The 27,528-nt window shown below is 45.1% G+C and overlaps 2 protein-coding genes and 1 long non-coding RNA gene across 4 annotated transcripts in view; 1 reads left to right on the top strand and 2 right to left on the bottom strand.

The window, feature by feature from the left end:
- LOC120873524 (dynamin binding protein) overlaps window positions 1–8,975 on the top strand; it is a 112,728-nt gene extending 103,753 nt beyond the window's left edge. For both annotated transcript variants that reach the window (XM_040254207.1, XM_040254208.1), the window contains 5 exons: window positions 905–1,237; window positions 1,590–1,769; window positions 3,146–3,344; window positions 5,512–6,038; window positions 7,270–8,975. In XM_040254207.1, the coding sequence (XP_040110141.1) occupies window positions 905–1,237; window positions 1,590–1,769; window positions 3,146–3,344; window positions 5,512–6,038; window positions 7,270–7,455 (1,425 nt within the window). In that variant the 3' untranslated portion in view covers window positions 7,456–8,975. The remainder of the gene's footprint in view (window positions 1–904; window positions 1,238–1,589; window positions 1,770–3,145; window positions 3,345–5,511; window positions 6,039–7,269) is intronic.
- Window positions 8,118–12,028, bottom strand: LOC120873525. Its single transcript, XR_005723482.1, has 2 exons — window positions 9,763–12,028; window positions 8,118–9,723 (listed from the first exon to the last, which is right to left on the bottom strand). It is a non-coding gene; the product is annotated as an uncharacterized LOC120873525 (long non-coding RNA).
- A 6,390-nt stretch (window positions 12,029–18,418) lies between these two features.
- ABCC2 (ATP binding cassette subfamily C member 2) overlaps window positions 18,419–27,528 on the bottom strand; it is a 70,651-nt gene continuing 61,541 nt past the window's right edge. The window contains exons 28-32 of the mRNA XM_040254206.1: window positions 26,886–27,029; window positions 25,911–26,069; window positions 24,509–24,675; window positions 20,598–20,792; window positions 18,419–18,950 (exon numbers count right to left, since the gene is read on the bottom strand). Coding sequence (XP_040110140.1) covers window positions 18,821–18,950; window positions 20,598–20,792; window positions 24,509–24,675; window positions 25,911–26,069; window positions 26,886–27,029 — 795 coding nt within the window. The 3' untranslated portion in view covers window positions 18,419–18,820. The remainder of the gene's footprint in view (window positions 18,951–20,597; window positions 20,793–24,508; window positions 24,676–25,910; window positions 26,070–26,885; window positions 27,030–27,528) is intronic.

The raw sequence follows: 27,528 nt of genomic DNA, 5'->3' as shown, positions 1-27,528 counted from the left end.
ATATATTCTTTTACATACTCTTTTCCATTATGGCTTATCACAGGATATTGAATATAGTTCCCTGTGCTATACAGTAGCACCTTGTTGTTTATCCATTCTGTATATACAGTTTGCATCTGCTAATCCCAAACTTCCACGTCTTCCCTCTTCCACCCCCTTCTACCTTGGCAATCAGCAGTCTGTTCTCTATGTCTCTGATTTTGTTTTGTGTCAGAGAGAGGTTCATTTGTATCATATTTTAGATTCCACATATAAGTGGTATGATACAGTGTTTGTCCTTCTGACTCACTTCACTTAGTGTGATAATATCTAGGTCCATCCATGTTGCTGCGGCTGAGTAGCATTCCACTGTATTTATGTACCACATTTTCTTTATCCCGTCATCTGTCGAAGGGCATTTAGGTTGTGTCCATGTCTTGGCTATTGTGAATAGTGCTGCTATGAATACATGAGGATGCATGCATCTTTTTGAATCATAGTTTTGTCTGGATATTTGTCCAGGAATGGGATTGTTGATCATATGGTAATTCTATTTTTAACAATTAAACCTTAAGTTAAATTCAGGCTATGTATAGACATGTATACATAAGTGATACCAGACAGATGGTCACATCTGGGTTATAATGCAACATCATGTTAATTAATGTGTGTAGTTGAGCATTTATTGTCAACTGTGTAGCTGTTTTGCATACTCTTTGGTGTGTGCAGATTGTTGGGTGAAGAGTTACAAGCTGAGAAGCTTTGTGTGCAGACATCTGGTATCAGGTAGGCCGAACACTGTTGGATCTGCACAGGTTTAGCTTGGAGCAAAGCAGGTGGTGCAGGATGTAACAAAAGCCACCTGGAGAGTGTTCTAAGAATAACAAATTTGAGACTGAACACTGTGCCTTTCTCTTTTTCACAGAAAGAGAGGACAGAGCGGCTGGTCATCTCTCCCCTGAATCAGTTACTGAGCATGTTCACAGGACCCCACAAGCTGGTGCAGAAACGCTTCGACAAGCTTCTGGACTTCTATAACTGTACAGAACGGGCGGAGAAGCTGAAGGACAAGAAAACCCTGGAGGAGCTGCAGTCGGCGCGGAACAACTATGAGGCCCTGAATGCCCAGCTGCTAGATGAGCTGCCCAAGTTCCACCAGTACGCGCAGGGCCTCTTTAGCAACTGCGTGCATGGCTACGCCGAGGCCCACTGTGACTTTGTGCGTCAGGCGCTGGAGCAGCTAAAGCCGCTGCTCTCGGTGAGACCCTCCCTCCCCATGGAGAAGGGGACTCCCAGGCTCTCCCCAAGTTTTTTGGGCAATATATGCCAGGATTGAAGCCATTAGGCAGGTTAACTATGTCACTGGGTCAAGCCCATGGGGAACTGGAATTCCTGATGCCTTGACGGTGCTGGGGATCCCATGGCCTTGAATGGTCTCTTTCCACCCTTAGCCACTCTGGAGGAGCTGGGCTGCTGGGCCTGCGGCCCCCTGGCTACAGTGTTGGTGGCTCACACTTGAGGAGTTTCAAGGAGACTGTGCCAATCCTGGGGTCTTTTACGTGTGTTCTTTTCTCCCCTCTGTCTCTGATCTCCTTGTGCATGGACTCCAGCTACTCAAAGTCACCGGCAGGGAGGGGAACCTGATTGCCATCTTCCACGAGGAGCACAGCAGGGTCCTGCAGCAGCTCCAGGTTTTCACCTTCTTCCCAGAGTCTCTTCCCACCACCAGGAGACCATTTGAGAGGAAAACCATGGACCGCCAGTCCACCCGAAAGCCGCTCCTTGGCATGGTGAGTGCAACCAGCGACGCTCATATGGCCTGGTGGTTAAGCTGTGAACTCCTGAGCGAGACCGCCTCGGTTCAGATCACAGTTCTGACAGTGACTCACTCTGGGTCCTTGAGCCTCAGTTTCCTCATGTCTAAAGCACCAATAATCGTTCTAGGTTGTTTTGCAATTTAAATGAATTAAAGTATGTAAAGCACTTAGGTGTTAGCCTGGTACATGGTAAGCATTATTTGAGTAAGCTATCATCAATGTTATTGATTGACTCAGCTCTGTCTCTACCAATTAACAATTTAATGAATTTAAATATTTTATAATAATTGGAGAACAAAGGTTATTGAGTTCAAATCTGTCATGTGTTCATTCTTTCTTTACTTACTATCACTAGGCACCAGCAGTATGCCAGCTGGTACAGACTTCAAATGCCCTCTGCAAAGCATTCTTGAGGCCTAGTCTCTACAGTGAAAGGAGTTAATAAAGGATTAATATTAATACTTTGGTCAGTCAGTTAAGGGAACTGGTTTAAGGATATGTTAATTCTGCCAGGCTCCCTATTTTTGATCATGTATTGGAAAAATTATCATCTGATATACTGCCAGATAGTTATTGGCTGATCACTTTTTACCTGGAGTTATTTTCATTTTGAACTCAGTTCTTCTACATTCTGAAAAGTAGGGTAAACCATATGGGGTCATAATCTACAAGACTGCTGATCTGTCTGTGCTTCAGTATTTTTGTCCCATATAATCCCATAGACTGTAGAGCAATTACCTTTCAATTAAAAAATAATTTTAAAAATTTTTATATGATTTTAAAGTGAGTGATAGTCACTCAGTCATGTCCGACTCTTTGCAACTCCATGGACTATAACCTGCCAGGCTCCTCTGTCCATTGGATTCTTTAGGCAAGAATACTGGAGTGAGTTGCCATTTCTGTCTCCAGTGATCTTAAAAAAGGGTATCACATTTTTATCACTTTACTTTTTCTTATTTTATTAATATTATTTGTTTTTAGAGATGAGAAGCCAAGATAAAGTCTCAGTTGTTTAGAATCATATAGCAGAATACAAGGAGACCTACTCATATCACTTAGATACTTTGATTCTTTAGGTGGCAGTTTAACCACATATTTTTATCACAGGATAACAGAGCTCAAACTAAGGATGTGTTAAATTTTCTTACTCTAGCTGTAAAGGCAAAGAGATTATGGTTTTCCCCAGCCACACAGGCTGACTCAGTGCAAAAGCATGTGATAGGAGCTGGGAGCAGCTGGCTGTCATTGCCTCCGTTTCTGAGACTGACAACGTATGTGATTACATACAACTGCTGGGGTAACAGCCAGGGAGGGGTTTAGATGATGGTATCTCTTATATTTCCTTTCAGCCAAGTTATATGCTCCAGTCGGAAGAACTTCGAGCCTCACTCCTGGCAAGGTATCCCCCTGAAAAGCTCTTCCAGGCAGAACGGAACTTCAATGCAGCCCAGGACCTGGATGTCTCACTTTTGGAAGGTGATCTAGTGGGTGTGATCAAGAAGAAGGACCCCATGGGCAGTCAGAACCGCTGGCTGATTGACAACGGAGGTAAGAACAGTAGAGGACAGATTGCTGTTGTCTAGTCGCTAAGTTGTGTCTTGATTTTCTGCGACCCCATGGACTGTAGCCCGCAAGGCTCCTCTGTCCATGGGATTCTCCAGGCAAGAATACTAGAGTGGGTTGCCGTGCCCTCCTCCAGGGGACCTTCCCAAGCATCGAACCTGTGTCTCCAGCATTGGCAGGCGAATTCTTTACTGCTGAGCCACCAGAGAAGCCCAGACACAGATTACCATGACTCTAAATGAGGAAAAGAGTGATTTGGGCTGTGCCTGAATCCTGTGTAGGCCAGCAGAAAATATGAGGGTCTTTGATTAAAGGGAAAATAACCTTAAAAGTTTTCTCCATTTAATGCCCAAGTCATTACAGAGCAAAACCAGTTTTTGATTTTTTTTTTGAAAAATTCCAGAGAAGACTCTGGAATTACTTCACTTGCAAGATGCCTTGTTTTACATTTACAGGCACTGAATCCTGCCTGAAGGGTCCTTTGCCCTCTGCATCGCTGAGTGAACCATAAGTTCTTTACATGTGTTTTGTGAACATATGAATTTAAAACTTGTAAGATACGGTTTTTGGGGGCCCCCCCAAACATAATTTTACCTCATGACTATTTAGGAAATGACTTGAAAAACAGCTCACAGCTTTTTTTCCCCCTTCTTTCTGGTGGGAGTTGGGGTGGGGAAGGGGTACAGAATAAATACAATTATTCTTTGTATTTTACAAAAAAATAATGCCAATCCATAATTCTTTTTCCACAGTTCCAAAATCTGGAAAGCTTTGAAAATCAGAGGATTTTGTTTTTTTTTTTTCAAAGAACTAATTTGCCCAAACCTGCCGTGATCTGAACTCATTTGGTGACAAAACCTGAACAGATGATGAGAGGCTGTTTATGACCCTTACTTTTTCCCTTTTGGTGTGACTAGTCATGGTTTGCTACAGAAACCTGAATGGGTTTGACTATGGGGTGTTGACCCAGTCCTAAATCTCCAAATCTGAATTCCATAATACATCTGGCCCCAAATGTTTTAGAGAAGGATTGTGGCTTCTGTAATAACAGCTGTATTCATACCATGAGAACTGAAAATTTTAATATTTCTCAGTTTCTTTAAAAGTATCTTGTGGATTTTTTTTCCTCCTTTCCCAGCCCCCTGTTGTGCTTACCCAAAATAATAAAGATTGAAGTGGAAAAGGCAGGACAAAGGAAGGGGCCCCCAGGGCGATGGCAGGTGAGAGCCACTGATAGACCGATGGCCTCTTGGTGAAGATTCAGACTGTGTGAGCTCTCCTGTCCTTGGGTTCCTAGCTCCACAGTCCTGAGTAGTAAAGTGGTAGCAGGAAGCCCACAGCATCAGGATCAGCTCTTAGACCCTCCACCCCTTGCTGTCTGCCTAGGGGACTTCTTGCCATCACTTAGAAAAGAGAACAAATGCAAGCTGGCTTTTTTTTAGGTCCAGGAAACACACTGACGGTCAAGACAGACGACCCTTGCTCAGGTGGAGGTTACATACTCCAGGTCCCTGCCTAATAGATAATTCTTTCTTATTCAGTATTATAACAGTGTTTCCTATAGGTTAGAGATCTCAGTTCCTAATTTGTGCTAAAGGTTTTAGCTGAGGGCCCTCTGTCCTCATCTTAGGTAATTTATTGACATGAACACGTGTTCGGTGTGTATTCTAACTAATATGAGCAGTTTCCTACTCTAGTTCTCAGTATTCCCACCACATTCCTAAACCAGGGATGGAGAGGGCAGGGAGGCATATGGGAGGGGCTCTGTCAGGCTGAGGATGGTTTTTAAATCCCTTTTAACCACACTCTATGGACTTGAACACATCCTTAGTGAAGTCTTCCCCTTACCTTTGCTCCCATAGTTTGGCGCTCTTGTTAAAATGTCTTCACCTGCTCACGCTCAGGCGTGTGGTCATTTTTGTTACTGTCTCTCAGTTCTCAGCAAAGCCCCTTGTCACTCACCTGTTGGACGGACAGCCACAGCGTCTGGTCTCTGCCATCCGCTTTGCGCCCTGGGATGATGTCTGTTCTCTTCGTCTCCCGACGTCTTATTCCCTCTCAGTATTGACCTTAAGCCACAGTTTCTCCTCTGTTGATTTCCTCCTGGCTCCTCCCACGAAAAGCTCTTGGTGTTTGTTTTTCCTCCCCGCAGTCACCAAGGGCTTTGTGTACAGCTCCTTCCTGAAGCCCTACAACGCGCGCCGCAGCCACTCCGACGCCTCCGTGGGCAGCCACTCCTCCACCGAGTCGGAGCACGGCAGCTCCTCCCCCAGGTTCCCGCGGCGGCAGAACAGTGGCGGCACCTTGACCTTCAACCCCAGCAGCATGGCTGTGTCCTTTAGCTCAGGGCCTTGCCAGAAACAGCCTCCAGATGCATCTTCCCAGACAGAATTTGACCAAGGAACTCTCAGCGCATCATTGAACTCAGAGGGCAGTCCTTCTAGATGCCCCTCGGACCCAGACTCCCCCTCCCAGCACAGGCCGTGGGACCCGGGCGATGCGGTCAGAGACCTTCACCAGCCTGCCCCTCCCCTGAGGAACTCCCGAAACTCCAGGCATCCAGAAATGTCAGGGCGTAACGGGCAGGGTCGAGACCTCGTAAAAGCAGGCGCAAGAACAGCGCTGTCTCTGGAGGACAGACATGAACAGCCAGAGAGTAGCGAGGCAGAAGGCAACCAGGTGAGTGCACCTGGTTTTCATGGTTACTGCGCTGTGTGTAAATGCAGGTGATGAGCTCTCAGGAGTGGGCGAGGCCTGACCCAGCTGGGGGGTGACCCTGGAGATGGGCCCACAGATAAATCTTAAAGGATTTCCAGAAGCTCACTGCTGTGAGAGTGGGCAGCCCCACTCTTCTGGACCTTCAGTGACTGATTTCACAGGCTGTAGTGTTGTGGGGCGTTTACCAGGTGTCACCATGAAGCTTTTCACACTCTTCCAATGCACTTCCAATGATTCTTCCGTTGGTATCAAGTCTGCTGTTTAACTCATCTACTTAGCTTCTCATTCAAGTAACTAAATTTCTAGAATTCAGGAATAGAATTCTGATTCTGTTTCAGTTTTTCCCGTTCTTTTTGTAATGGCCCCTTCTTTGTATCATAAACATTTTAAACCTACATATTTTAAAGCCACTTTCACATCCACAGCTGAGGAATCACTGGCCACCTGCCTTTGCTCACTTGCAGCAATGAGTCTCCAAGTGTGTCTTCCTTTGTCGGCGAGCTCTCTGTGGTTCTGATAAGCCCAGGACACACATCCCAGCTCTGGCCCCACCAGCGGGCTGGTGGAAATGGACCAGGAAATGACCCTTTCTGAGATTCTGACTTTGTGCAAGGATCTCAGTTCTGGCCTCATCAGCTCCAGTCCTTGAGCACCCTTGGGTGCGTGTTCACTGTGCCCCTGCGGGCCTCATGGTTCCTCCTCCTGATCACTAACCACCACCCTCGCTTTGCACGCTAGCCCTGTTATGGGCACCTAGTGAGCACCCTTTCTTCCTTTGTGATTAGATGTGGGTTTTTGGTTGTTTTGTAAAGATTTTTAAATACAGAATTTCTGTGTATGAAAGAGCATCCTCATGTCTCATCTATCTTCCTTACTGGCTGAAGCTTTTTTCCCCTTTTAAGGCAACTCTGAAAGAGTAAGTGAGTTCTGGTTTTCTTTAAAGCTGTCCTATTCATTATGGTAGCCATCAGCCATGTTTAATTTACATTTAAGTTAGGTAAAGTTAAAATTTTAAATTAAGTTCTTTCACCTCACTAGCTGTTATTTGAAGTGCTCAGTTGCCATGTGTCTAGGGGCTGCCATATTGGACGGTCCAGATACAGATGGTACCCATCACCCTGGGAAGTTCTGTTGGGTAGCTTTGCTCTCAGATGTTTCCCATTTCCTAACTCACTGTCTCTCCCTCTCATAGGTCTATTTTGCTGTCTATACCTTCAAGGCACGGAACCCAAATGAGCTGAGTGTGTCAGCCAATCAGAGACTCAAGATCCTAGAGTTTAAAGATGTTACAGGAAATACAGAATGGTGGTTAGCTGAAGTCAATGGGAAAAAGGGTTACGTTCCATCCAATTATATCCGCAAAGCTGAGTACACCTGAGCCTGTTCTGCTTCCCACTCAACCTTGCTTGCCTTCACTTCCTTCTGCTGAAGGGTTCTGGTATCCGCCAAGAGGGCTCCTGCTCCTGAGACACTAGCCCTGCCACATTGCTTAATCGTGGCACAGTGGGGCATAAGTCTTGTTCTCTTTGATTGGGTTGTCAGCCTTGATGCTCACTAGAATCTCTAGAATTTGAAATGGACCTTGGTGCTTACAAGTGATTCAGTGACCGTGAAGAGAGAAGCAAGTCCTGGGGTCAGCCTTTGGAAATGAGAAATTTCCAATCAGAAGACCAGTATCCAATATATGCTAGAAGCTGTGCTATAGCATTAGAAGAAGTTGATGTTGGTTGTGCCATATTGAGTGGTGGCCCCATGCTCCATGATCAACTGACCGGAAACCAACTTGGATGAATTCTCTGGGAGCCGTTTCAGGCTGAGCCTCTGCATGTGGCAAGAAGTTTGTCAACATTGTACCAAATCTGGTGTTTTAAAACCTCAGTGTCTGGCACATATTTGCACACACACCCCTTGTTTCTAAACATCCCTAAAACACTGCCATCTGTAATCTTTTTCTTATTTATTTCACCACATTTCCAGATTGGGCAAAATTCAACTATTGAGTCAGCTAAAAACATTCATTTGGGTTTTTCTGTAAGATCCAATGGAAAATCCCAGACGAACTTTCTGGCCCACCGAGTACTTCTTTCTCCTTTTAAAAAATGTTTAGAATCTTCCTTTCCCCTGAACCTTCATATGAAAGGTTCACTTCCCATTAGGTGCTATCCTCGACACCTTGCTGACACCATCTCTATACGGTCTGTGTACAATGTTTCCTGGCTTCTTTGCTGAAGCTGAATAGCTGATAGACTTTCTTGGGAGAATGGGATCGGAGCTCCCACTGTTCCCTTTGGGGGATTCATTCTGCAGTGGGCTGAAGCCAGTCCAGCCCAGAGGGAGACTGGACGCCTCTCCCCTTCCTCCACACTACTGTCCACAGATGAAGAGACCGTAATGCACGTTTATCTCATTTGAATCTGGGTAAACAGTCCAGAAGTAGCTTATCCTAGAGTTGGAAATAAGCATTTTCTGTTTCATCAGCCCCCTTGCTTCAGAGACCATGGCCTAAGCCAAACAGAATCTAAAGTGCCTGATTGTACCTCCTCCACCTCAGGAAGATGTTTACTGATCCTAACACTAAGATTCCCCCCTGAAGTTTGTATGTGAGCAGGGCTCTTATTCTTAAGGTCTGCCCCAGATTGAAAGCCTGCCTTGGAACAGGAAATCATGAATTTTGTCTTGCAAGAAAGGGCATAAAGAACAGCTTACAGCCCTTGCTCGTCCAAGTACACCTTCACCTTAAAGTCATGAGTCAGGAGACACCTGGGGGCTCCTTGGCCACCCCGGGGTCTGCTGGTCAATCAGAAGGCAGCAACGCAAGAGTCTCTCATGAATAGTGTTTATACCTAGAGATGTTTATATTTAAGTAGTTATTTTATAAATAAAAGCATTTCAAGGGCCGTAGGTATGTTTTCTTGACTTTCTTCCTGGTTTAGCCTGAACCTTCTCATGTTTCTGGGGGTACCTTCTTGATGATTCAGTGATGATCAGATTTTAAAAATGGGAGAGGCTAAGTGAAGAAACTCAGGTCAGGAATTCCTTTTCAAATATGATTTCAGCAGAAACACTCTATACTCAAAATATGTCCATGCTGCATTTTAAGCCATTTCGTGCAGTAAAATCCTAGCAAAACAGAAGAGCTGGGAACTCTGAGAGGTAAGTATTTCACAGCCATTACAGATATGGAAACTGAGGCACTAGTGCTGAACTAATGTGGAGTCAGGCCGCAGCTCAAGCCAGGTTGGGTGTTGGGGGGAGAAGCAGCAGGAGCGCTGGCCAAGGTGGGGCCAGTGAAGCGGTTGCCTGAGTCTGTTCAGGAATAGAGCACGCGGCTGAAAGGTAGACTCTGGAGAGAAACTTACAGGCCAGCGAGGCTAACTCTTATTTTACGAAGAAGGAAGATGGGGTCCAGTGACGTTGTGACCTGCCCAAGTCTTAACATCAAGTTTTTGATGGAGCCTGAATCTAAACTTGGGTCAGGCTGAGCCTTTCCTCCCTGTTTGGAGCCAGACTGACTTCAGACACTGGGCTTCAGCTTCCTTATCTAACAGAGATAATACTTTTTATCTCCCTCATGGGGTTGTGGTAAGGGTGGGATGAGTTAATACATAGAGAGGGCTAGGACATTGCCTGGCACATAGCAAACAAACTAAAGAGCCCCGGAGGTCCAACTCTAGGAATAGCAAACAAACTAAAGAGCCCCGGAGGTCCAACTCTAGGAATTTAGATTTGATGAGAAACTCCTTGTTACCTAAGCTTCCTAAGCAGATTGCCTGTTTATAGGAAAGCTTAATGATGAGGGGAGGACAGATCAAAGGTCAGAAAAATCTCATTTAAAAAAATTAACTGGCTTAGATTTCAGATTGCTTGTGAATGGAAAAAAGCAGCATCCTATAAAGATATGAAATTAGAGAAATGATGGAATCCTTAACAAAGGGGAGATCATTGGGATGGGAGCCAGTTTATGAGAAGATAAGTATTATTTAACATGTCTGCTAGGTCTTGCTTTTTATTTTTATTTTTCTGTTGAAATGTAGTTGATGTACAGTGTTTCAGGTATACAGAAAAATGATTCAGTTATCTATTCAGTATCAGTTTTTCTACTATAGGTTATTACAAGATGTTGACTTTCGTTCCCTGTGCTAATACAGTAGGTCCCTGTTGTTTAGCTGTTTTATATATAGTGATGTGTATCTGTTAATTCCAAATTCCCGATTTGTCTTTCCCCTTCTCCCCTTTGGTAGACTATAAATTATTTTCTATGTCTGTGAGTCTATTTCTGTTTTGTAAATAAGTTTATTTTTATCATTTTGTTGGTTTCCATGTATAAGTGATATGGCATGATGTTCATTTTTTCTGACTTAATATGATATTCTCTGGGTCCATCTGTGTTGCTGCAGATGGCTTTATTTCATTCTGTTTTTGTGGCTGAGTAGCATTCTGTTGTATATATGCGCCATATCTTTACCCATTCATCTGTTGATGGACACTGGTTATTACCAGGTCTTGACTGTTTTGTAAATAGTGCTGCTGTGAACATTGGGGTGCATGTATCTTTTTGAATCAAGAGTTTTTGTGTTTTGCAGATACGTATGCCCAGAAATGGGATTGCTGGGTCATACGAAAGCCCAATTTTTAGTTGTTTTTTTTTTTTTTTTTTTTTAATCACTGTTTATTTTGAAGATGACAAATGTAAGTTTAAGGAGGGTTAAGCAAGTAGCTCTAGACCGCACAGCTAGCAAATGGCAGAGCAGGGCTGCAAGGCCTGGTTCTCCCATTTACTGCTTGTACCGTAAGTAGGATGAGGTGCTGGCCAGGCTGCAAGCTGAGCCGCCTGTGCCTGGGTAGTGCAAACCAGACAAGGTAGGTGTCCTTAGTGAGTTTTCAGTCCGTGGCTGATGAAGATGCCAGGAAGTTCTCTGGGTTCTGCTCTGAAGGGCAGCTGCGTGTCTCTTCCCTACTCAGCAGGCTCCTGTCCTTGCTGGCTCAGGCTGCCCCCACCCCCCCTTGCCAGGGCTCTCTGGTGGAGGTTGCACTCAGTGCGAGCAGCTGCTGCTGCTGGGCTGGGAAAACAAGGGCTCCACCCACTGGAACTGTAGCCAGGCTCGCTTATCATCGTCTTCCCCTCCATGCCGGTGGAAGCTCCTCCCAGAGCAGGCAGGGCTGTGCTCCTTGCCAGCCTACCGTCCTGTGCATTTCCCCCTATTTTTTAGTTTGTTTCAGGAACCTCCGTACTGTTCTCCATAGTGGCTGCTAGGTCTTGCCTTTCTAAGTGTGGTCTTCAGACCAGCAGCATCATCACCCGTGTAACCTGGGAGCTCACTGGAAATGCAGGCCCCACCCTAACCTTACTGAGTCAGGGTTGCGGTTGACTTGTATGCGCGTTAAACTTGAGAACCACCTGTGTAGGCTGTTTTTTTTAATAGAACTTTCTGCTATTGGAAAGTCACTCAGTTGTGTCTGGCTCTTTGTGACCCCATAGACTGTACAGTCCCTGGAATTCTCCAAGCCAGAATACTGGAGTGGGTAGCCTTTCCCTTCTCCAGGGGATCTTCCCAACCCAGGGATCAAACCCAGGTCTCCTGCATTGCAGCGGATTCTTTACCAGCTGAGCCACAGGTGAAGGAAAATTCCATGGACAGAGGAGCCTCGTAGGCTCCAGTCCGTGGGGTCGCAAAGAGTTGGACACGACTGAGTGACTTCACTATTGGAAAAGTGTATATTAGTTGCCCAGTCATGGCTGACTTTGCGAGCCCATAGACAGTAGCACACCAGTAGGGTCTGTCCATGGAATTCTCCAGGTATGAATACAGGAGTGGGTTGCCATTCCCTTCTCCAGGAGATCTTCCTGACCCGGCGATCGAACCCAGGTCTCCTGCATTGCAGGCTGGTTCTTAGCCACCGGGGAAGCCGACTGCTGGAAGAGTAGGAATTACCAAAAAAAAAAAAAAAAACCCACCAGGAAGGAAAGGGTGTCATATGTTTCTGACACAACAGAAATTTCCAAATCCGGTTTGCCTGCTTGCTTCCTGTCATGAATGTGCTCCCTTTCCTGCCTGGAGGCAGCTCTTCAGTGATGCTTTCTCCCAAGTATCCTTGGAGAACAGGGAGTGATGGTGGGAATCTCCTGTCATCTCTACTGTGTAGATTTCGGACCTCCCTCAAGATTATTGTAAGAACAAATAAGATGATTCTGCAAATTTTTGTGACCTGTGAGCTCTAGAATTACATGGTTTTAATAAAAGTTGAATTTTGTTTCACTCTTAATTAACTGTGAAGCTGGAACTCTGTGACCATTCTGTTTCAGGGTCAGAAGTACAAACAAGCTGTAAAGGAACATAGTTGTGCTCTGAATTGTGTTTCACTTGCAGAACCTTAGCCCTAAGGACTGAGAAACCTTGAGTATCATATATAAGATCTCTCTGGTCATTACAGCTCACAGGATTTTTTTTTTTTTTTTAGTTATTTTTGGCTGTACCGGGTGCTCCAGAGCACAGGTTCAATGGTTGTGGTGCATGGGCTTTGCTCCATGGCATGTGGGATCATCCTGGATCAGGGATCGAACCTGTGTCTCCCACACTGGCAGGTGGATTCTTAACCACTGAATTGCCAGGGAAGCCCAACTCACAGGATTTTAAACTCTGGCATCTATTAGTACATTGTACTAATGAAGCTCTCACATTGCACCTGGGCTGGGTGAGACAGGCGATTCGGTCCCACAGAGCAGGGCTCGTCTCTCCAACCTCTAGTTTGCGTTGTTTCCTTTCACGCAGCCCACTGTGGTTGTCAGGGGAGATCCACAGCAGTGCTTTGCGTGTATCAGTATGGGAGTTTTCTACAACAGATTGCCGCCCTTGCAAGCTGCCGAGGAGTAAATCTGTTCCTTACCACCACTCACAGGTGGCCTGAAGGAGCAGACAGTGCTATCCCAGAGGTGAGGAGGGTGGTGGCAGGAGCAAGCAGTGTCTCCACTCAGGAGCGTTTCTTGGGAGCAAGCAGACTTGCGGGGGCTACAGAATCAGCAGGGCTGTGTCACAAGGGCTATCTGCCTGTCTGGGTGTCCCCCGGGACTCCAAGAGGCGTCAAGCTCTCATCCTTCCCCGTGGCAGCCCTTCCCCAGCTCCAGCACCAGCGAAGCTGAAAGATCCCTGATCTCATGATTGCCTCCTGTCATTGGCATCACTGCGATTCTTGAAAAAAGGACCTTCCTGCAGCTCTCAGGTGAGATGAAAATTTTACCTCCAAATAGGATTAAGCTGAATAAGATCTTTGCAATTTGATAGAAGGGGTGAGAGCCATGAGCATTGAATTCAATACCCACTTCCAGCTGGGCTTTAAAAGGTAGCTTTTTTTTTTTTTTTTTTAATGTATATTTGTGCCAGGTCTCAGTTGTGGCACATGGGATCTTTGATCTTCGTGACATGTGGGGTCTTTAGTTGCAGCATGCAAACTCTTAGTTGCGGTGTGTGGGGGTTAGCTCTCTGACCGGAAATCGAATTCAGCCCCCCTGTATTGGGAACACAGAATCTTCACCAAGGGACCAGTTCCTTGGACCACCAGGGAAGTCCCTCACTGGCCTTTAAAGATGACATAATCCTCTACAAATTCACACTACAGTGAGATTCAGTGAAGGTCAATGAATTATTAAACTGACTTCAGTTATAGAATATTAGCAATTTTATCGGAGCTACTTGGACTTTTGTATTAGCTTCATATTGCTGCTTAGCAAATTACCACTACTTTAGTAGTGTAAAACAACAAATTTATTGTTGGTTCTGGAGGTCAGAAATTTGAAATCCATTTCACTGAGCCAAAGTCAAGGTTGGTAGGGCTCATTATTTATGCAGTCTTCAGGGGGAAATCTGTTTTCTTGCCTTTTTCCAACTTCTAGAAACTACCTATGTTTCTTGGCTTCTTACGGTCTTTTTCTCCATCTTCAAAGCCAGTGGTACACCATCTTCCAATGTCTCTGTTCCTGTCATCACATCATCTTCATTCTCTTACAAGGATTCTTGTAATAACACTGGGCTCACCGGACAATCTGCCATCTTATTATCCTTAATCACATCTGTGAAGTCCCTTTAGTTGTGTAAGGTAAATCCTTAAGGTTTTGAAGATTCAGTCATGGACATCTCTGAGAATAGAAACATGATCCAGTCCAGACTACACTGTTGATTCTAGAGCAGGAATTTGCAAACCTTTTCCATAAAAGGCCAGATAGTAAGTACTTCAGGCTTTTTAGGCCAGAGAATCTCACAACTTCATTGTCAAAGCAGGTATAGAAAATACAGAAGAAAAAAAAAAGAAAATACAGAAACAAGCATGGTTGTGTTGCAAAAACTTTATTTATAAAAATAGGCCTAATTTGGCCCTTGTGCCATACCCCTAACTCTAGGTTCCAATAAAACAAAAGGATTCTGTTCAGCCCATTAACACTAAAGCCAAGTATGCAGAAAACTTTAGACGTTTTAATGAAGGAAAATGAAAAGCTAGCCAAAATGGAATTGTTTACAGATTGGAACTAATAGATGGATCAGCCCAGCAGATGTTTATGGAACCAGGAGGCATCTTTATGATGCCAGAATATAAACCCTGACAAACCAGATCACAGTGACCTGCTGCTGGGTGCCAGCAGTCAAGGGTGTTAGCACCAAGCACCAGGGGTACAATCAGAAAATACCTTGACAGTCTTTATAGATGGATACCAATAAGGTTGTTCCCCAAAGAGGAACAAGTGGCTGTGGACTTGAGCAACAGATAAATGTTCCAAAGACTGCTGCTCCGGTGGAACCTGACATCCAGAGGACCAGTGGATCTGAAATCAGCAGTCATCAGGCAGAATGGTCAGATGGCTGTCATGGCGAGGACCAAGGTGACTGTCCATTCAGGACACTACCAGTGGGTCAACCAAGGGCTTGACTGTTAGAGTTGAAGAAAGGAAAACTATTCTTCATTCACTGAGAACCAAAGTAGTCTTGAAAGAAATACTGTATACTCTTTTCTTTTTTTTCCCCTTTTTTTCTACTTCTTTCCTAAGTAGTTGCTTTTTATACTGAAACAGTTAAATTCTATAGCATAACGAATTACTTGCATACAAAGTAAAAAGGAATACTATGAAAATGGAGTGTTCTTACAACCCAATTCTTTCCTGCATTTTTACAACTTTTGTCTAGTCTTCAAACACCATGAAACCTTTCCAAAAGCCAGTTTAGTATCTAATCTATGTGGAAACCATAAATCCACATTGATAGTTGAATATGGTTTTTGCTAACTAAACCTAAGTTGTAGCAGTTTAGGGATCATCAGTGTTTGTGTAATATCGTTTGCTAATTTTTAAAGTCCACAAGTGTGTATCAACCCTGTTGCTATATTTTTATAAAGACTTTTTTGAATATCTTTATAATTTTTTGATTTTCCAAAAAAAGAAAAAGCGAGGACCTACTATATTCCAGCCACTGGAGATACAAAACAGTAAACAAACAAATTGTTTGTTTTCAAGAGGCTCACAGCTTAGTAGAGAAATGCAAACTGAAAATTATCTAACAAAATAATAAGTTCAGTAAAAGCAAATTAAGTGTGCTGGGGAGCATTATTTAGTTGTTAACAACAGCCCCCCAACTCGTTAACTTAAGCAGAAAGGAAGTTTTCAGATGATAGTAGGTAGCTCACTGGCCCTCTGGGAGGGTAAGAAAGCCAATTTGAATCTTCGAAGCCAGGGATGGTGCTCGCTATCCCACAGCATCACTGCACCCAGCTGTAGTCACCACCACTGCTACCCCAAATGACGACAGTGCCTGTTGCTTTTGCCAGGAGAGATTCCCCCACTCTGTGTCTCCAGCACCGGAATCAGTATCTGGCACAGGTGTATCAGATTAGTGGAAGCTCGGCACAGGGCCATACCCTGGGCTCCCACTCAGATTCTTAAGTTGGAGGAGCCCATGGAGAACTGACTTTCAGATGCAGAGCTGCCCCACAGATTGAAAATCCACTGCAGTGCTGAAGCTAGCCTGGGGGTTGAGCGGAGACAGAATCAGGGAAGGCTCTCAGGAGATGACTTCTTACTCTTAGTGAGTTAGAGGTAATCATGGGATTCCAAGCAGAGGGCATAGAAAAGGAAAAGGCTAGTAGTTGTCTGTGTGTGTCGGTGGGGTGGGGGGGTGCGAGCGGATCCTAAATGTGTTTTAATGTCACTGGAGCTTAACATGAGATTGGATTGGATGTTAGCTTTGTTATTCCATACTAGGAGATTTTAACTTTATTGTGGTTGCTATTGAATGAAGGGTTTAAGCAGAGGAGTAGCCTGGTCAGTTTTTCATAATAGATCACTATGGTAGCTGTGGCTGGGTGTATCTGAGGAAAACAGCCCTGGGGGCAGGGATGCCTATGCCCTTAGCCCAGGATGGCAGTGAGGAGAATCTGAACCATGGCGAGAGCAACAGGGGTGCAACTGGAAGGACCTGGTGGCTGACTGATCCGGAAAGAAAGCCCGAGAGTGCTACACAGGTTTTCATTGTGTAGGACCGAGTGGACAGTGATGTCAGCTCTGGAATTAGAAAGTACAGAGGAAGAAGAGGATCTGTCAGAGTAGGGTGATTTGCCTGTCAGATGCCTGAAGGATATCCAGGTGATAGTGCCAGAGGCAACGGAATATATGAATCTCAACACTGGAGCAAGAGAGGCTAGAAATGAGAATCATATGCGTAGAAGTTGAAACCACGGAGTGTATGAAATCAATTACGGAGAAAAGAAAGGAACTGGAGGAGGCGGGTCAAGGACAAAACCAGGGACATCTTGATGCTTCAAGGGCAAGCAAAAAAGAGGACTTCAGGAGGCAAGTAGGAATGAGTGATCATGGTAAGTGGGTCCAGAGTGCGGACTGGGTTACGGAGTCCTAGGCTAACAGAAGATTTGGAGGGGAGGAGTCATCACCAAAGCTTTGGATCCAAGCTGCTCTGGTTTCCACCACCTTCACTGAGTCTGAGTCAGCATGACTAAGAAAAAAAAACTTCTCTCTCGTATATGCATCCACAGGAGAAGGTAGATGAAAAACCCTCTCCCGTTAGAGGAGAAAAAGGAATCATTAGATCAAATCAGGAGTTTGGTTTCTGGTCCTGCCTCTGCCGTAAACAAGTTTTGATTGTGGATCTCATATAACCACTCTCAGTCTGGTGCCTAGAGACTTGGACTGCATTATCTCCAAGGTTCTCCCCATTTGGTTAGGCAAGAGACGGAAACCATAGGTTCACAGAAAAACATGAAGAATCATTAAATAGGCACTGGAGAAAGGGCCAGAGAGCTAGCAAATGCAGAAACAGACATGACCCATAGTCCCGTGGGAACAAAAAGGCAGAGGTTGGAGGCACTGAGACTGAAACCCAGACTTCCCAGAAGGGGGCGCTGCTCGGCCGGTGCTGTCATGACCACCCCGGTTTTATGAGTATTACAAAAACTGCCGCTCTGGGGAAAGGAGCATTGCTAGAGCGATGGTGATGGGAGCAGCAAATAGTAGTAAGAAGTCTCTTCCTAATCCTGCCTCACAGTCGTCCAAGTCCCTCGTTTAGGAACTGTAAGTCTCTGAGCATCTCAGTCAACAAATGGCTACACTGATGAATAAAAATCTTCCAAAACTGCATCGCTGAAATGGAGGTAAGGAATATGTTGAACCCAAAATAATGTGACACAAAAAAGCCTGGAAGGAGAAGGGTCATGTGTCAAGGCTCCCAGTGACTTCTGAAACCTGGAGACCTCGACCGTTGTGCAAGCTGGCTCTCACACAGGATTGCGGTCTGAAGTCCCACCAACCATGTTTGGAAACCTCTTGGAGTATTTAACTCAAATTGTTTCTGGGTAATGCCCCCAGGTGGCAGGCAAAAACGTTCACATTTCCTCTTAGGAGAGCTCAGATTCAATTCAGGCCTCAAAGCATGTCCACGGGTAAAATGCTAACACAATATTGCAAATCAACTATACTTCAGTTTTTTAAAAAATGCTAAGGAGCTCGAGCAGTTTAAAAGTTCACAAGGCATCCAAGAAGATAAAGCACCATGCACAAGAACCAGCAGTCACCACATATGGAAACCTCAATAGTAACCAGGGAAACATACATTTAAAAACCTCAAGGAGATACCAATTCACACTTATCAGGTTGGGGGGAAGAAAAGTTTTAAATTGGCATTACCTACTATATGCATTTAAACCTATGCATACCTCCCGTTGCTATACGTTCTGCCTAACTCTTACACGTGTCTTAGGAGTTCTGACCAACCTAACTTGGATAAACTGAGGGCTATTTCACATACTGCTGTACTCCAGAGCAGTGAGAATGAAGCAGCCTCACTACGTGCTTGGACATGGATGAATCTCAAATATAATATTGAACAAAAGAAGCAAGAATACATGCAGTGTGAGTCAGGCCATTCACATTAAGTTTTTTTTAAAAAGATATATGTTTAAGGAAAATGGTAAGACCAGAATGAAAAGCAAAGGAATAATTATCACAAAATTCAGATGGTGGTTTCTCTGGAGAAGAGTGGGTGGGTAGCAAGGAGGAAGGATCAAAGTGGAATCATCAGGGGATTTCTGATGTTGCTAGTAATACTATTTTCTGTTTTTAAATCTTAGTAAGGATGTAGGTGCTCACGATCCTTCTTTAAAACATACATTTAGCACACACTTTTATATGTATGATATGCTTCACAAAAAATAAGAAATGCTCTAAATAGTCCTCTAACCCGTAAGACTTGCCCTCAGAACGATGTACTGTTCGTATTTTCAATGCCAGCTTCTTGGGCCATAAAATAAAAGGGGCCAGGGTTTTTCAGCAGTTCTTCAGGGCTGTCATACTCTACAATCTTCCCACTGTCTAGGACCATTACCCTGAAACAGAAGAGAAAGTCTTAGAAAGCAGCGTCTCAAACCTTGGCATTTTTAAGAATAACCAGGACTTATTAAAGTCATGGTATTGTTACCAAAGTGGTTGCCCCAGAATCACACCCCTGCCCCTCCCTTGAACGGAAACCAATTGCTCTTATCTAAGTTTCAGGAGGACACTGCAAAGAGAAAAACAAGAACTGGTTAGAACCAACTAGACCTAAGGTGGTGAAAGATTTGATTTCCAGTAGACCTTGGGTCTCATTATGTGCTCACTGTAATATATTATTATTGTTGCTCAGTTGCTAAGTCATGTCCAACTCTGGAAGCCTATGGGCTAACTGCAGCATGCCAGGCTTCCTCCTCCTTCACTGTCTCCTGGAGTTTGCTCAGATTCATGCCCATTGAGTTGGTAATGCTATCTAACCATCTCCTCCTCTGCTGCCCACTTATTTTGCCCTCAGTCTTTCCCAGTGAGTTGGCTGTTTGCATCAGGTGGCCAAAGTATTGGAGCTTCAGCATCAGTCCTTCCAATGAATATTCAGGGTTGATTTCCTTTACTGGCTGACTGGTTTGAATTAGCATATGCTAAATGATATACCTACCAGCACCTGAGAAGGACAGTTGCTATGACAACAACCAGAAAAGCCCAGAAAGGACTGAAAAGGCGGGTTGCATTAGTTTGGCTCCAAACCACAACCTTGGTCTCAGATAAGTCATGAATATTCCTCCCACTCTTTCCAATTCTTTCCCTTTCTACCTCAACTATCCTATGTAATTGGTGTCTTTTTGGGGGTTAAGAAAGTTGATTGGCCAACTAATTTCCACTTCTCCATTTTTTGGCTATCAAATAAAGCTTATGCTGTTTCAGCCTTAGCATCACTTTTGTTATTGACTGGGGATCTGAGCAGAGAAAGAACCTCCTTGGCCAAGACGAGGAGTCTGTGGACTAGGACACGAGCACAGGTTAAGGTGGCCAATTCGGTAGCAGTATGTTTATTTATTCCAGGCTACAAGGGAGCGAGGGTGGACCACAGCCATCTGCATCAGCACAGATGGATTCTATGTGGAACACCGAACAAGATAGTATAAGAATAGATGCAGTATGTCTATTCATGTAAGCTTTTTTCTTTTTATAAGGATACAGATTGTTTAAGGATCAGCTCAGTTCAGTCGCTCAGTCATGTCCGACTCTGCGACTCCATGGACAGCAGCAGGCAAGGCCTCCTTGTCCATCACCAACACATTGATTTAAAAAGGGAGTCTATTCTAATTTCCATATTACTGACATTATCCCCATTTTCAGTCATCGGAGATAGAAGGAACGGAAAGCTTCTGTTTACCGGGGAGCAGCTGAGACCCTATATAGTCCAAAAGGTCTCCGGATCAACATCTGCCACTGCTGGCTTGGGCCTCCACCGCCCATACTTGGCTTATAGTTACACACAGTGTCCTGTTTTACCTTCAAGATGGTTCCCTTCACCCCGCAGGCCTGGTGTATAATTTGGGGCAAATTACTTGAAATCTCTCAGCCTCTATTTCTTCACAGTAAAATGCTGGTGGTGAAGCCTTCTGTAAAGATATCTCACAACTGATGCTATCACTCTTGACCAAGGGTTAAGCCAGGAGCTGTGAGGCTGTCTCCTTACTCACTTGTCACTGTCCATGATGGTGTGCAGCCGGTGGGCAATGGTGATGGTGGTGCAGTGGGAGAACTCAGCTTGGATGGTCGTCTGGATGAGCTGATCTGTCTCTAGATCCACCGCAGCAGTGGCCTCGTCCATGATCAGAATCTTGGATTTCCGAAGCAGGGCCCTGGCCAGGCACAGTAGCTGCCTTTGCCCTATGCTGCAGCAATGGAAGAAATCCAGCATTAGCCCCTAAGGACCAAGGAGTAACCAGGTTTGAGGGTCTGAGAGGGTACATTTCACGTTCCAGATCAGACTTTCAAAACCCACACACCTCTATTCTGTTAGAATGCCTTACCCTCTTCCACTATGAAAGGTTGTTGTTGAATCACGACACCGGGATTCTTGGCCCTGAAGGAGAATTCAATCCGGGGCCAGAGATGAGGCTTGATTGCTCAGAGCTTTTGTGTAATAAAGTTTTATTAAAGTATAAAGGAGATAGAGAAAGCTTCTGACATAGGCTTCAGAAGGGGGCAGAAAGAATACCCCCCGCTAATCTTCAGCTGGATGTTATATAGTCACTAGCAGTCTGTTAATGAAAGAAAGGAATGTCTTAAAACTCAGACTGGCACCAGGCCCCTCACCCATAAGATGCATTTTGGGATAATCTTGGCACCAAATGGTTCATCCTGGGCCATAAAATGATTAACTTGAATCTTGAAGAAGGGCAGATCACTATACAAATAGTGTCATTTATGTAGATTAGAGGAACAATATCTGAGTATAACAGACTGGTTTGTCAAGTAGGTTTGGAGCCAAGAGGTGGAACCAGCTTGAAGACAGAGTTTGGGGGTAAATGCATAGTACATTAGCATAGCTTAAGACAAACATTTCCATAAGAAAAAGGCATTGGTTATCTCTAGGTTTGAGAATAGCTAACTTCAGGTGAAACCAGGTGTCATTATGGCAACACAGTGTTTTGAGAGAAACCTTTTAAATTTGTCTAGAGAAGGAAAAAATGTCGCTAGTTTGTTTCCTCCTGCCGCTTAAGAGAGATAAAAATGTCTGACACTTGCAGGCCATTTCCTCCGTTTGGAGACCCCTGGCCTTCCTGCCTGTTACCCTCTCAACTAGCTGTTCACTGTTGCCAAGGGCAGTGTTTTACAAACCTTTAATTAATTAGAAGACTCACCACAGGGACCTAATTGAAAAATTCATACTTCTGGTCCCCATTCTGAGAATGGGGAGGAGCCTAGGAATATATATTTTTAAAAATTTTGTTGGAGTGTAGTTGCTTACAATGTTGTATTAGTTTCTGCTATACAGCATCGTGAATCAGCTAGACATATACATATATCCCCTCTGCCTTGGATTTTCTTCCCATTTAGGTCCTCACAAACCTGTGCTGTACAGTAGGTTCTCATTAGCTATTTTCTATACGGAGAAGGCAATGGCACCCCACTCCAGTACTCTTGCCTGGAAAATCCCATGGATGGAGGAGCCTGGTGGGCTGCAGTCCATGGGGTCGCAAAGAGTCGAACACGGCTGAAGCAACTTAGCAGCAGTATATATATATATGTCAATCCTGATCTCCAAATTTATGCCACCTCCTCTTCTCCCCCCATATCCAGTCGTCCATCCTCTACATCTGTCTCTCTTTCTGCTTTGCAAATAAGTTCCTCTGTCTTATTTTTCTAGCTTCCACATATAAGTGATAGGTTTTGTGCTGACTTCATTCTGTACGACAGTCTCTGGGTCCATCCACATCTCTGCAAATTGCACGATTTTGAGGAACATGTATTTTGAATACACCCCAGGAGACTTTCATGTTTAACAAGTTTGGAAAACACTAGCCCTGGACTAGTACCTTGCATTTAGCTACAGTGATATCTCAGTACACCAGCAACAATTTCAAAATAAGATGGCTGTCACCAAGCTTGCTTCAGCAGTATTTGACCTGACATCATTACTATAGGATGATACCACACAAGAATGCCCCAGTGGCATTTCTTAGTGCTCTTAGTAAATCCATTCCTTATTTTAATGTGTAATTCTAGCCTCAAGTCTAATTATTTGTTTGGGGCCTTCTGCCTTGATTAGATGTTCATTAGCAATGGTCTCCAATGAACATGATGGTGTCTTGGTGTGAGATGCAGTGTATGTGGAAATTGAATATGCCTGTAAGATGCAAATAGCCTTAATTTGCTAAAAGCCAGTAATGAAGGCTGGACCTCTTACTTACATAAAGAAGCTTTGGGAAATGATGTGGAGGAAATATTCGGGAATTTGCTAATTGTTCTTTCCTGCCGTGGCCATTAGGGAACATATTAAACAGAGGGTGGCTAGACCAAAGTTCTGTAATTCCCTGCAAGAAAATTTCTGCAGGAGATGAGAAGTCACCCAAGATGAACTTCCAGTTTTTCTCTGTAATGTAAGAACACAGATACTGCAAAACTGTTTATTTAACTTCCCCAAATCCTGCCTGGTTCACTTGGACTTCATAGTAACAGGCTGCTGCTGAGGCATCAGTTTGGCTTTTAGCTGTGGACAGCTTGATCTCCAAGCTGACTGATCTCTAGTTTCTGATCAAAGCATTTTAAGTTTCAACACCCGCTACCCCAGATCTGAAATTAAGGCACTGGTAATGCCGTATCTCTCAGCATGGTCCAAGAAGGGTGGTATGATTCTGTTCTTGGGCCCTATCAGATCCTGCCAGATTGGCCCCCATAGCCCTGCACACCTCAGGCATTTATTGTGCAGAATTTACTTGTCTAATGTCTGTCTTTTCCATTGTACGTAAGTTCTAGATGGGCATGGGTATGTCTATGGCATTTTCCTCTGTCTTTCCAGTAGGTGCTCAATACAAATTTGTTGACTGAATGTTTGAACAGCATTTTTAATAGGCCTGAAGACCTACCTCAGTTCGGCTAGTTCTCAGATCTGTGGCTGAAGGAGAACCAACATAGGGTGTTCTCCACCTGGGCTCATAGGCTGCACACTGGAATCACCAGGGGCCCTGATCCCACTGGTCTGGGGTACAGCCTGGGCATGGGACTTTGCCTAGTGATGCTAGCATGCTGCCTACTAAGAGCTCAGCCTGCTTGTCATTGCTTCTCCTGCTCTAGTGTGCACACAGATCACCCAGGACTTGCTACAGGGTAGATTCTAGGTAGTAGGTCCAGAGTCTGAAATTCTGCGTTTCCAACAAGCTCCCAAGTGAGGCCAGAGCGGCAGGCCCATTAACCAAGCTTCTGAGCCTTCCCTTCTCTTTCAAGCTTCAGCTGCTAATGGGCTAAGCCCTGCTCACCACGCAGGGACTGCAGGAAGACCGACCCTTGAGCTGCTGACTCTGGCTGAGAACTGACCACCAGTTTGTAGAGGGGAAAAAACAGGTTGTCAAAGGGGAAATGCCAGGTCAGCTTGTTAGCCAGCAGGAACTATGAAGTGTCAACATGTGTAGAAAAGCTTTGAAATGGTAAAAAAGAACTGTGAAGCCAAAAGCATCTTGGTGCTGGGTTATGGTGTGACAAGGACCCTGCAGACTCCACGGCTCCATCATCCAGCTGCCCCTTAGATCAGGGCTTCTGGGCATCCTCTAGAACTCACACCTCCAGCCTCACACCACCTACATCAGACTCTCTGGGGCTGGACCAGGCATCGGGGATTGTTTTCAGCCTGAGTGTACCTGAGAACCCGCCCAAGGGCGGGATCTGCAAACTCACATCTGTAATGTCTCATGAGGGTTTGTTTATTAACATAGGTTTTCAAGCATATTCACTTCTGTTTTAATCTTCACAACAGGATCCTTTTATACACTAGGAATTAGACCTGGAGAGAGAAAATTCTTTGCCAGGTGCCACCAAGAATGAGCAACAAAAGGAGTGGTCCCCTTGCCACCTCCACAGCCTGTGGGAGCACTGGGTTATGAACCCTTACCTCAGGTTGTCACCACCCTCTGTCACTTCGTAGGACAACCCAGCTTGCAGGCCAGCCACGAAAGATTTGAGGTGAGAGAGCTCCAAGGCCTTCCAAATCTCCTCATCTGAGTAGTTGTTGAAGGGGTCCAGATTCATCCTCAGGCTCCCAGAGAACAGGATGGGGTCCTGCAAGTCAAAGGGCCAGGCAGCTACTGGGGCCAGTGTTAGAAAAAGAACCAGCTCTTCGTGGCCAAGAAAGCAGGCAGGACTGGTCTGAGGTGGAGAGCTGGTTAGTTAGTGGTCAAGGCTCTGCACGACTTTCCCGACGACAGCTTTGAGCTAAACACAGCATTAAGGGGAGTCCTTGGGGGATGTCCCTGGTGGTCCACTGGCTAAGACTGCGATCCCAATGCAGGAAGGCCTGGGTTTGATCCCTGGTCAGGGAACTAGATCCCCCATGCTGCAACAAAGATCAAGGGTCTTGAGTACTGCAGCTAAGACCTGGTACAACCGAATAAATAAAATATTTATTTGAAAAGAAGTGGAGTCCTTGGTTTTGTTTTCATTCTGAAATTCATTTATAGATCTCCAAGTTTGCCTCAGCATCTCTCAAAAAGATGAGAGGACTATCCCACCCCCTCCACACACAGATTGAAAACTCATGGTGTGAATGAATGTGGAAGGAATCAGGGCATGCACAGGAAAGGACAGTGCAGTCACAAAAAAAGAATTTCTTATGCTCTTGAAGAGGCTGCAGAAAAGTGTAACAAAGGGAGCAAACACCAGACCAGCCAAAGCCGCCCCCAGACTTGGCTGCAGCGAGCAGAGGCAGACAGGTTCCGATGAGGACCACACACCCAGCGCCTCCAGGGCGTTCTTGTTTGGAAGGGTCCAGAGAGCAAGGCTGCTGGGAAGACTTTCTTGCTGATACACTAGCTGTTCCACTTACTGGCAAAAGATTGCTGCAGATTCCGTCCCCTCTCTTGTAACCACATCAGATGCAGAGATTAAAGCTTAATGGTTTCAAGCTTCAGTGGCAAAACTGCTAATGCTGATTGCAAAGGTCCTGCGAACCATGATGGGCTACAGATAATCATCTGCCCCACTTGACTTCTGTTGTGATGCTGCCACCTACTGTTTTGATAGAGTCACACAAGCATAGCTAAGCTAAGTCGCTTCAGTCGTGTCCAACTCTGTGCGACCCCATAGACAGCAGCCCACCAGGCTCCCCTGTCCCTGAGATATCACCCCCCAAATGCAAAACTTCTTTTTGTTAAGTTCTGGAAGCAGTGTATTTTAGGGAACTAGCTTAGGTATCCCAGGTAGACGACAGAAATGACACTGCTAAATGAACATACATCAAGAAGATGATACCCGTTTCCTGTGGAATCAGCTGCATGTAAGTACGTCCTAGAGTTTACCTGGGGGATGATGGTCAGTTTCTCTCGGAGGTCGTGGAGCCCAATGGAAGCAATGTCTACCCCATCAATAGTGATCTGGCCTCCTGCGGCCTCTAGGATTCTGAAGAGACAGTTTGTCAGGGACGATTTCCCAGCTCCTGTCCGGCCCACCACGCCAATCTGTAAGTACAGTTTTTTGCATGTTAGTTCATCGTGTAATTCTTGGGGACAACAATTTAGCCTGGGGCATTCATACTCAGACTCATACTCATACTCACTGCATCTCTTAAGATATTAGACTGATTGTGGTTTTGGTGGGGGGAAAAAAAAGTGCCTAGATGTCAGAAAAGGATGGCCTTCCCACCCTACCCCCCGACTTGTAGCTGGCTGACAGCTACACTGACTACTGGAAATGTACACATCTGTTGTCATAATTATTCCTGGAAATTAACAGATTTTTAAGAATCTTGTTTAGACGCGAGGAGAAGGGAAGGACTGGGCCTACCATCAGGTCTGAGAACGTGAACCTAAGCACATTACAGACCTAAGCACTGTTGCCCAGACAATTTTTTGGCCCTGTGTCCGACCCTAAGTCCTCAGAGAACAAGAACACCATACTAGGACTTTGCACACCAGAAGAACCAGCCCACTCTCTCTGCAGGGACAACCTCCACACTGGCGTTCCACCAGTTCCTTCCCCAGGTCTGTGCTTCCTGGCTTCCCCTCTGTAAGCCCTGAGGCTAATAGGAAATGAGCCCATCTGCCACTGGAGGAGAGGATGCCGGCTGGGAGGCGGGGGAGGGCTGAGCAAGAAAGCCCTTAGAAGCTTAGTAAGACTGTTTGATCCTGTGTGGATATCCTGCCCTCTAGTGGTGGCACTGTGTCCCTACACCTCAGGGCATCGGAAGTGTTCCCACCTTCTTACTTCAACTGAATGAAGAAATGGTTTTCTATGTCCAACGGGACTCACCCAGGCCTTCCTTCAGCTCCACCTACCTTCTCCGCGCTCTTAATGTCACAGGTGATCCCTCTCAGTACCAGATCCAGCTCAGGTCGATACCGTACTTCGTAATTGCTAAACTGGATCTCCCCTTTGCTGGGCCAACCTTCTGGAGGCCTCTTATCAGTCACCCATGGTGCCTGGCCAGAAAACAGGAAGAAAAGTGCTTTACGTGGTGACAACTCACTCAACAATCCCCCTAGGATTCATCTCACAGAACAGAGTAAGCAGCAGTGTCCCAGCCACTTATGAGCATCTGCTTTGAACAGACTGAACTAGACTGGTTCTTCCAGCCATTTCCTTCTTCAGGGGACCTTCCCGACCCATGGATCTAACCCAGGTCTCCCACATTGCAGGCAGATTCTTTACCATCTGAGCCACCAGGATGGCTGAGAAGGTTTTCACCTTATTCAATTAAAAAAAAACTCTATGCTACGAAGTTGCTCTGAAAATGAAGCCACCGTCTAACTTGATACAATCCCAAGACCTGACTTCTCCCAAACCATTACCTATTCTAGGTTTAAAAAAATTAGGTCCTTTCTGTCAGAGCAAAGGAAACTTCCAGAGAACCTTTATGACCCTGTGTGAAATCTCTAGATACAGTGAAGCTGCATTCTCAAAGCATCAGCTTATTTATTT

This window comes from Oryx dammah, unplaced genomic scaffold, assembly GCF_014754425.2.
Source record: "Oryx dammah isolate SB20612 unplaced genomic scaffold, SCBI_Odam_1.1 HiC_scaffold_14, whole genome shotgun sequence".
NCBI lineage: Eukaryota > Metazoa > Chordata > Mammalia > Artiodactyla > Bovidae > Oryx > Oryx dammah.
Note: the sequence above shows the minus strand (reverse complement) of the source record. Positions and strands in the feature narration are given on the sequence as shown.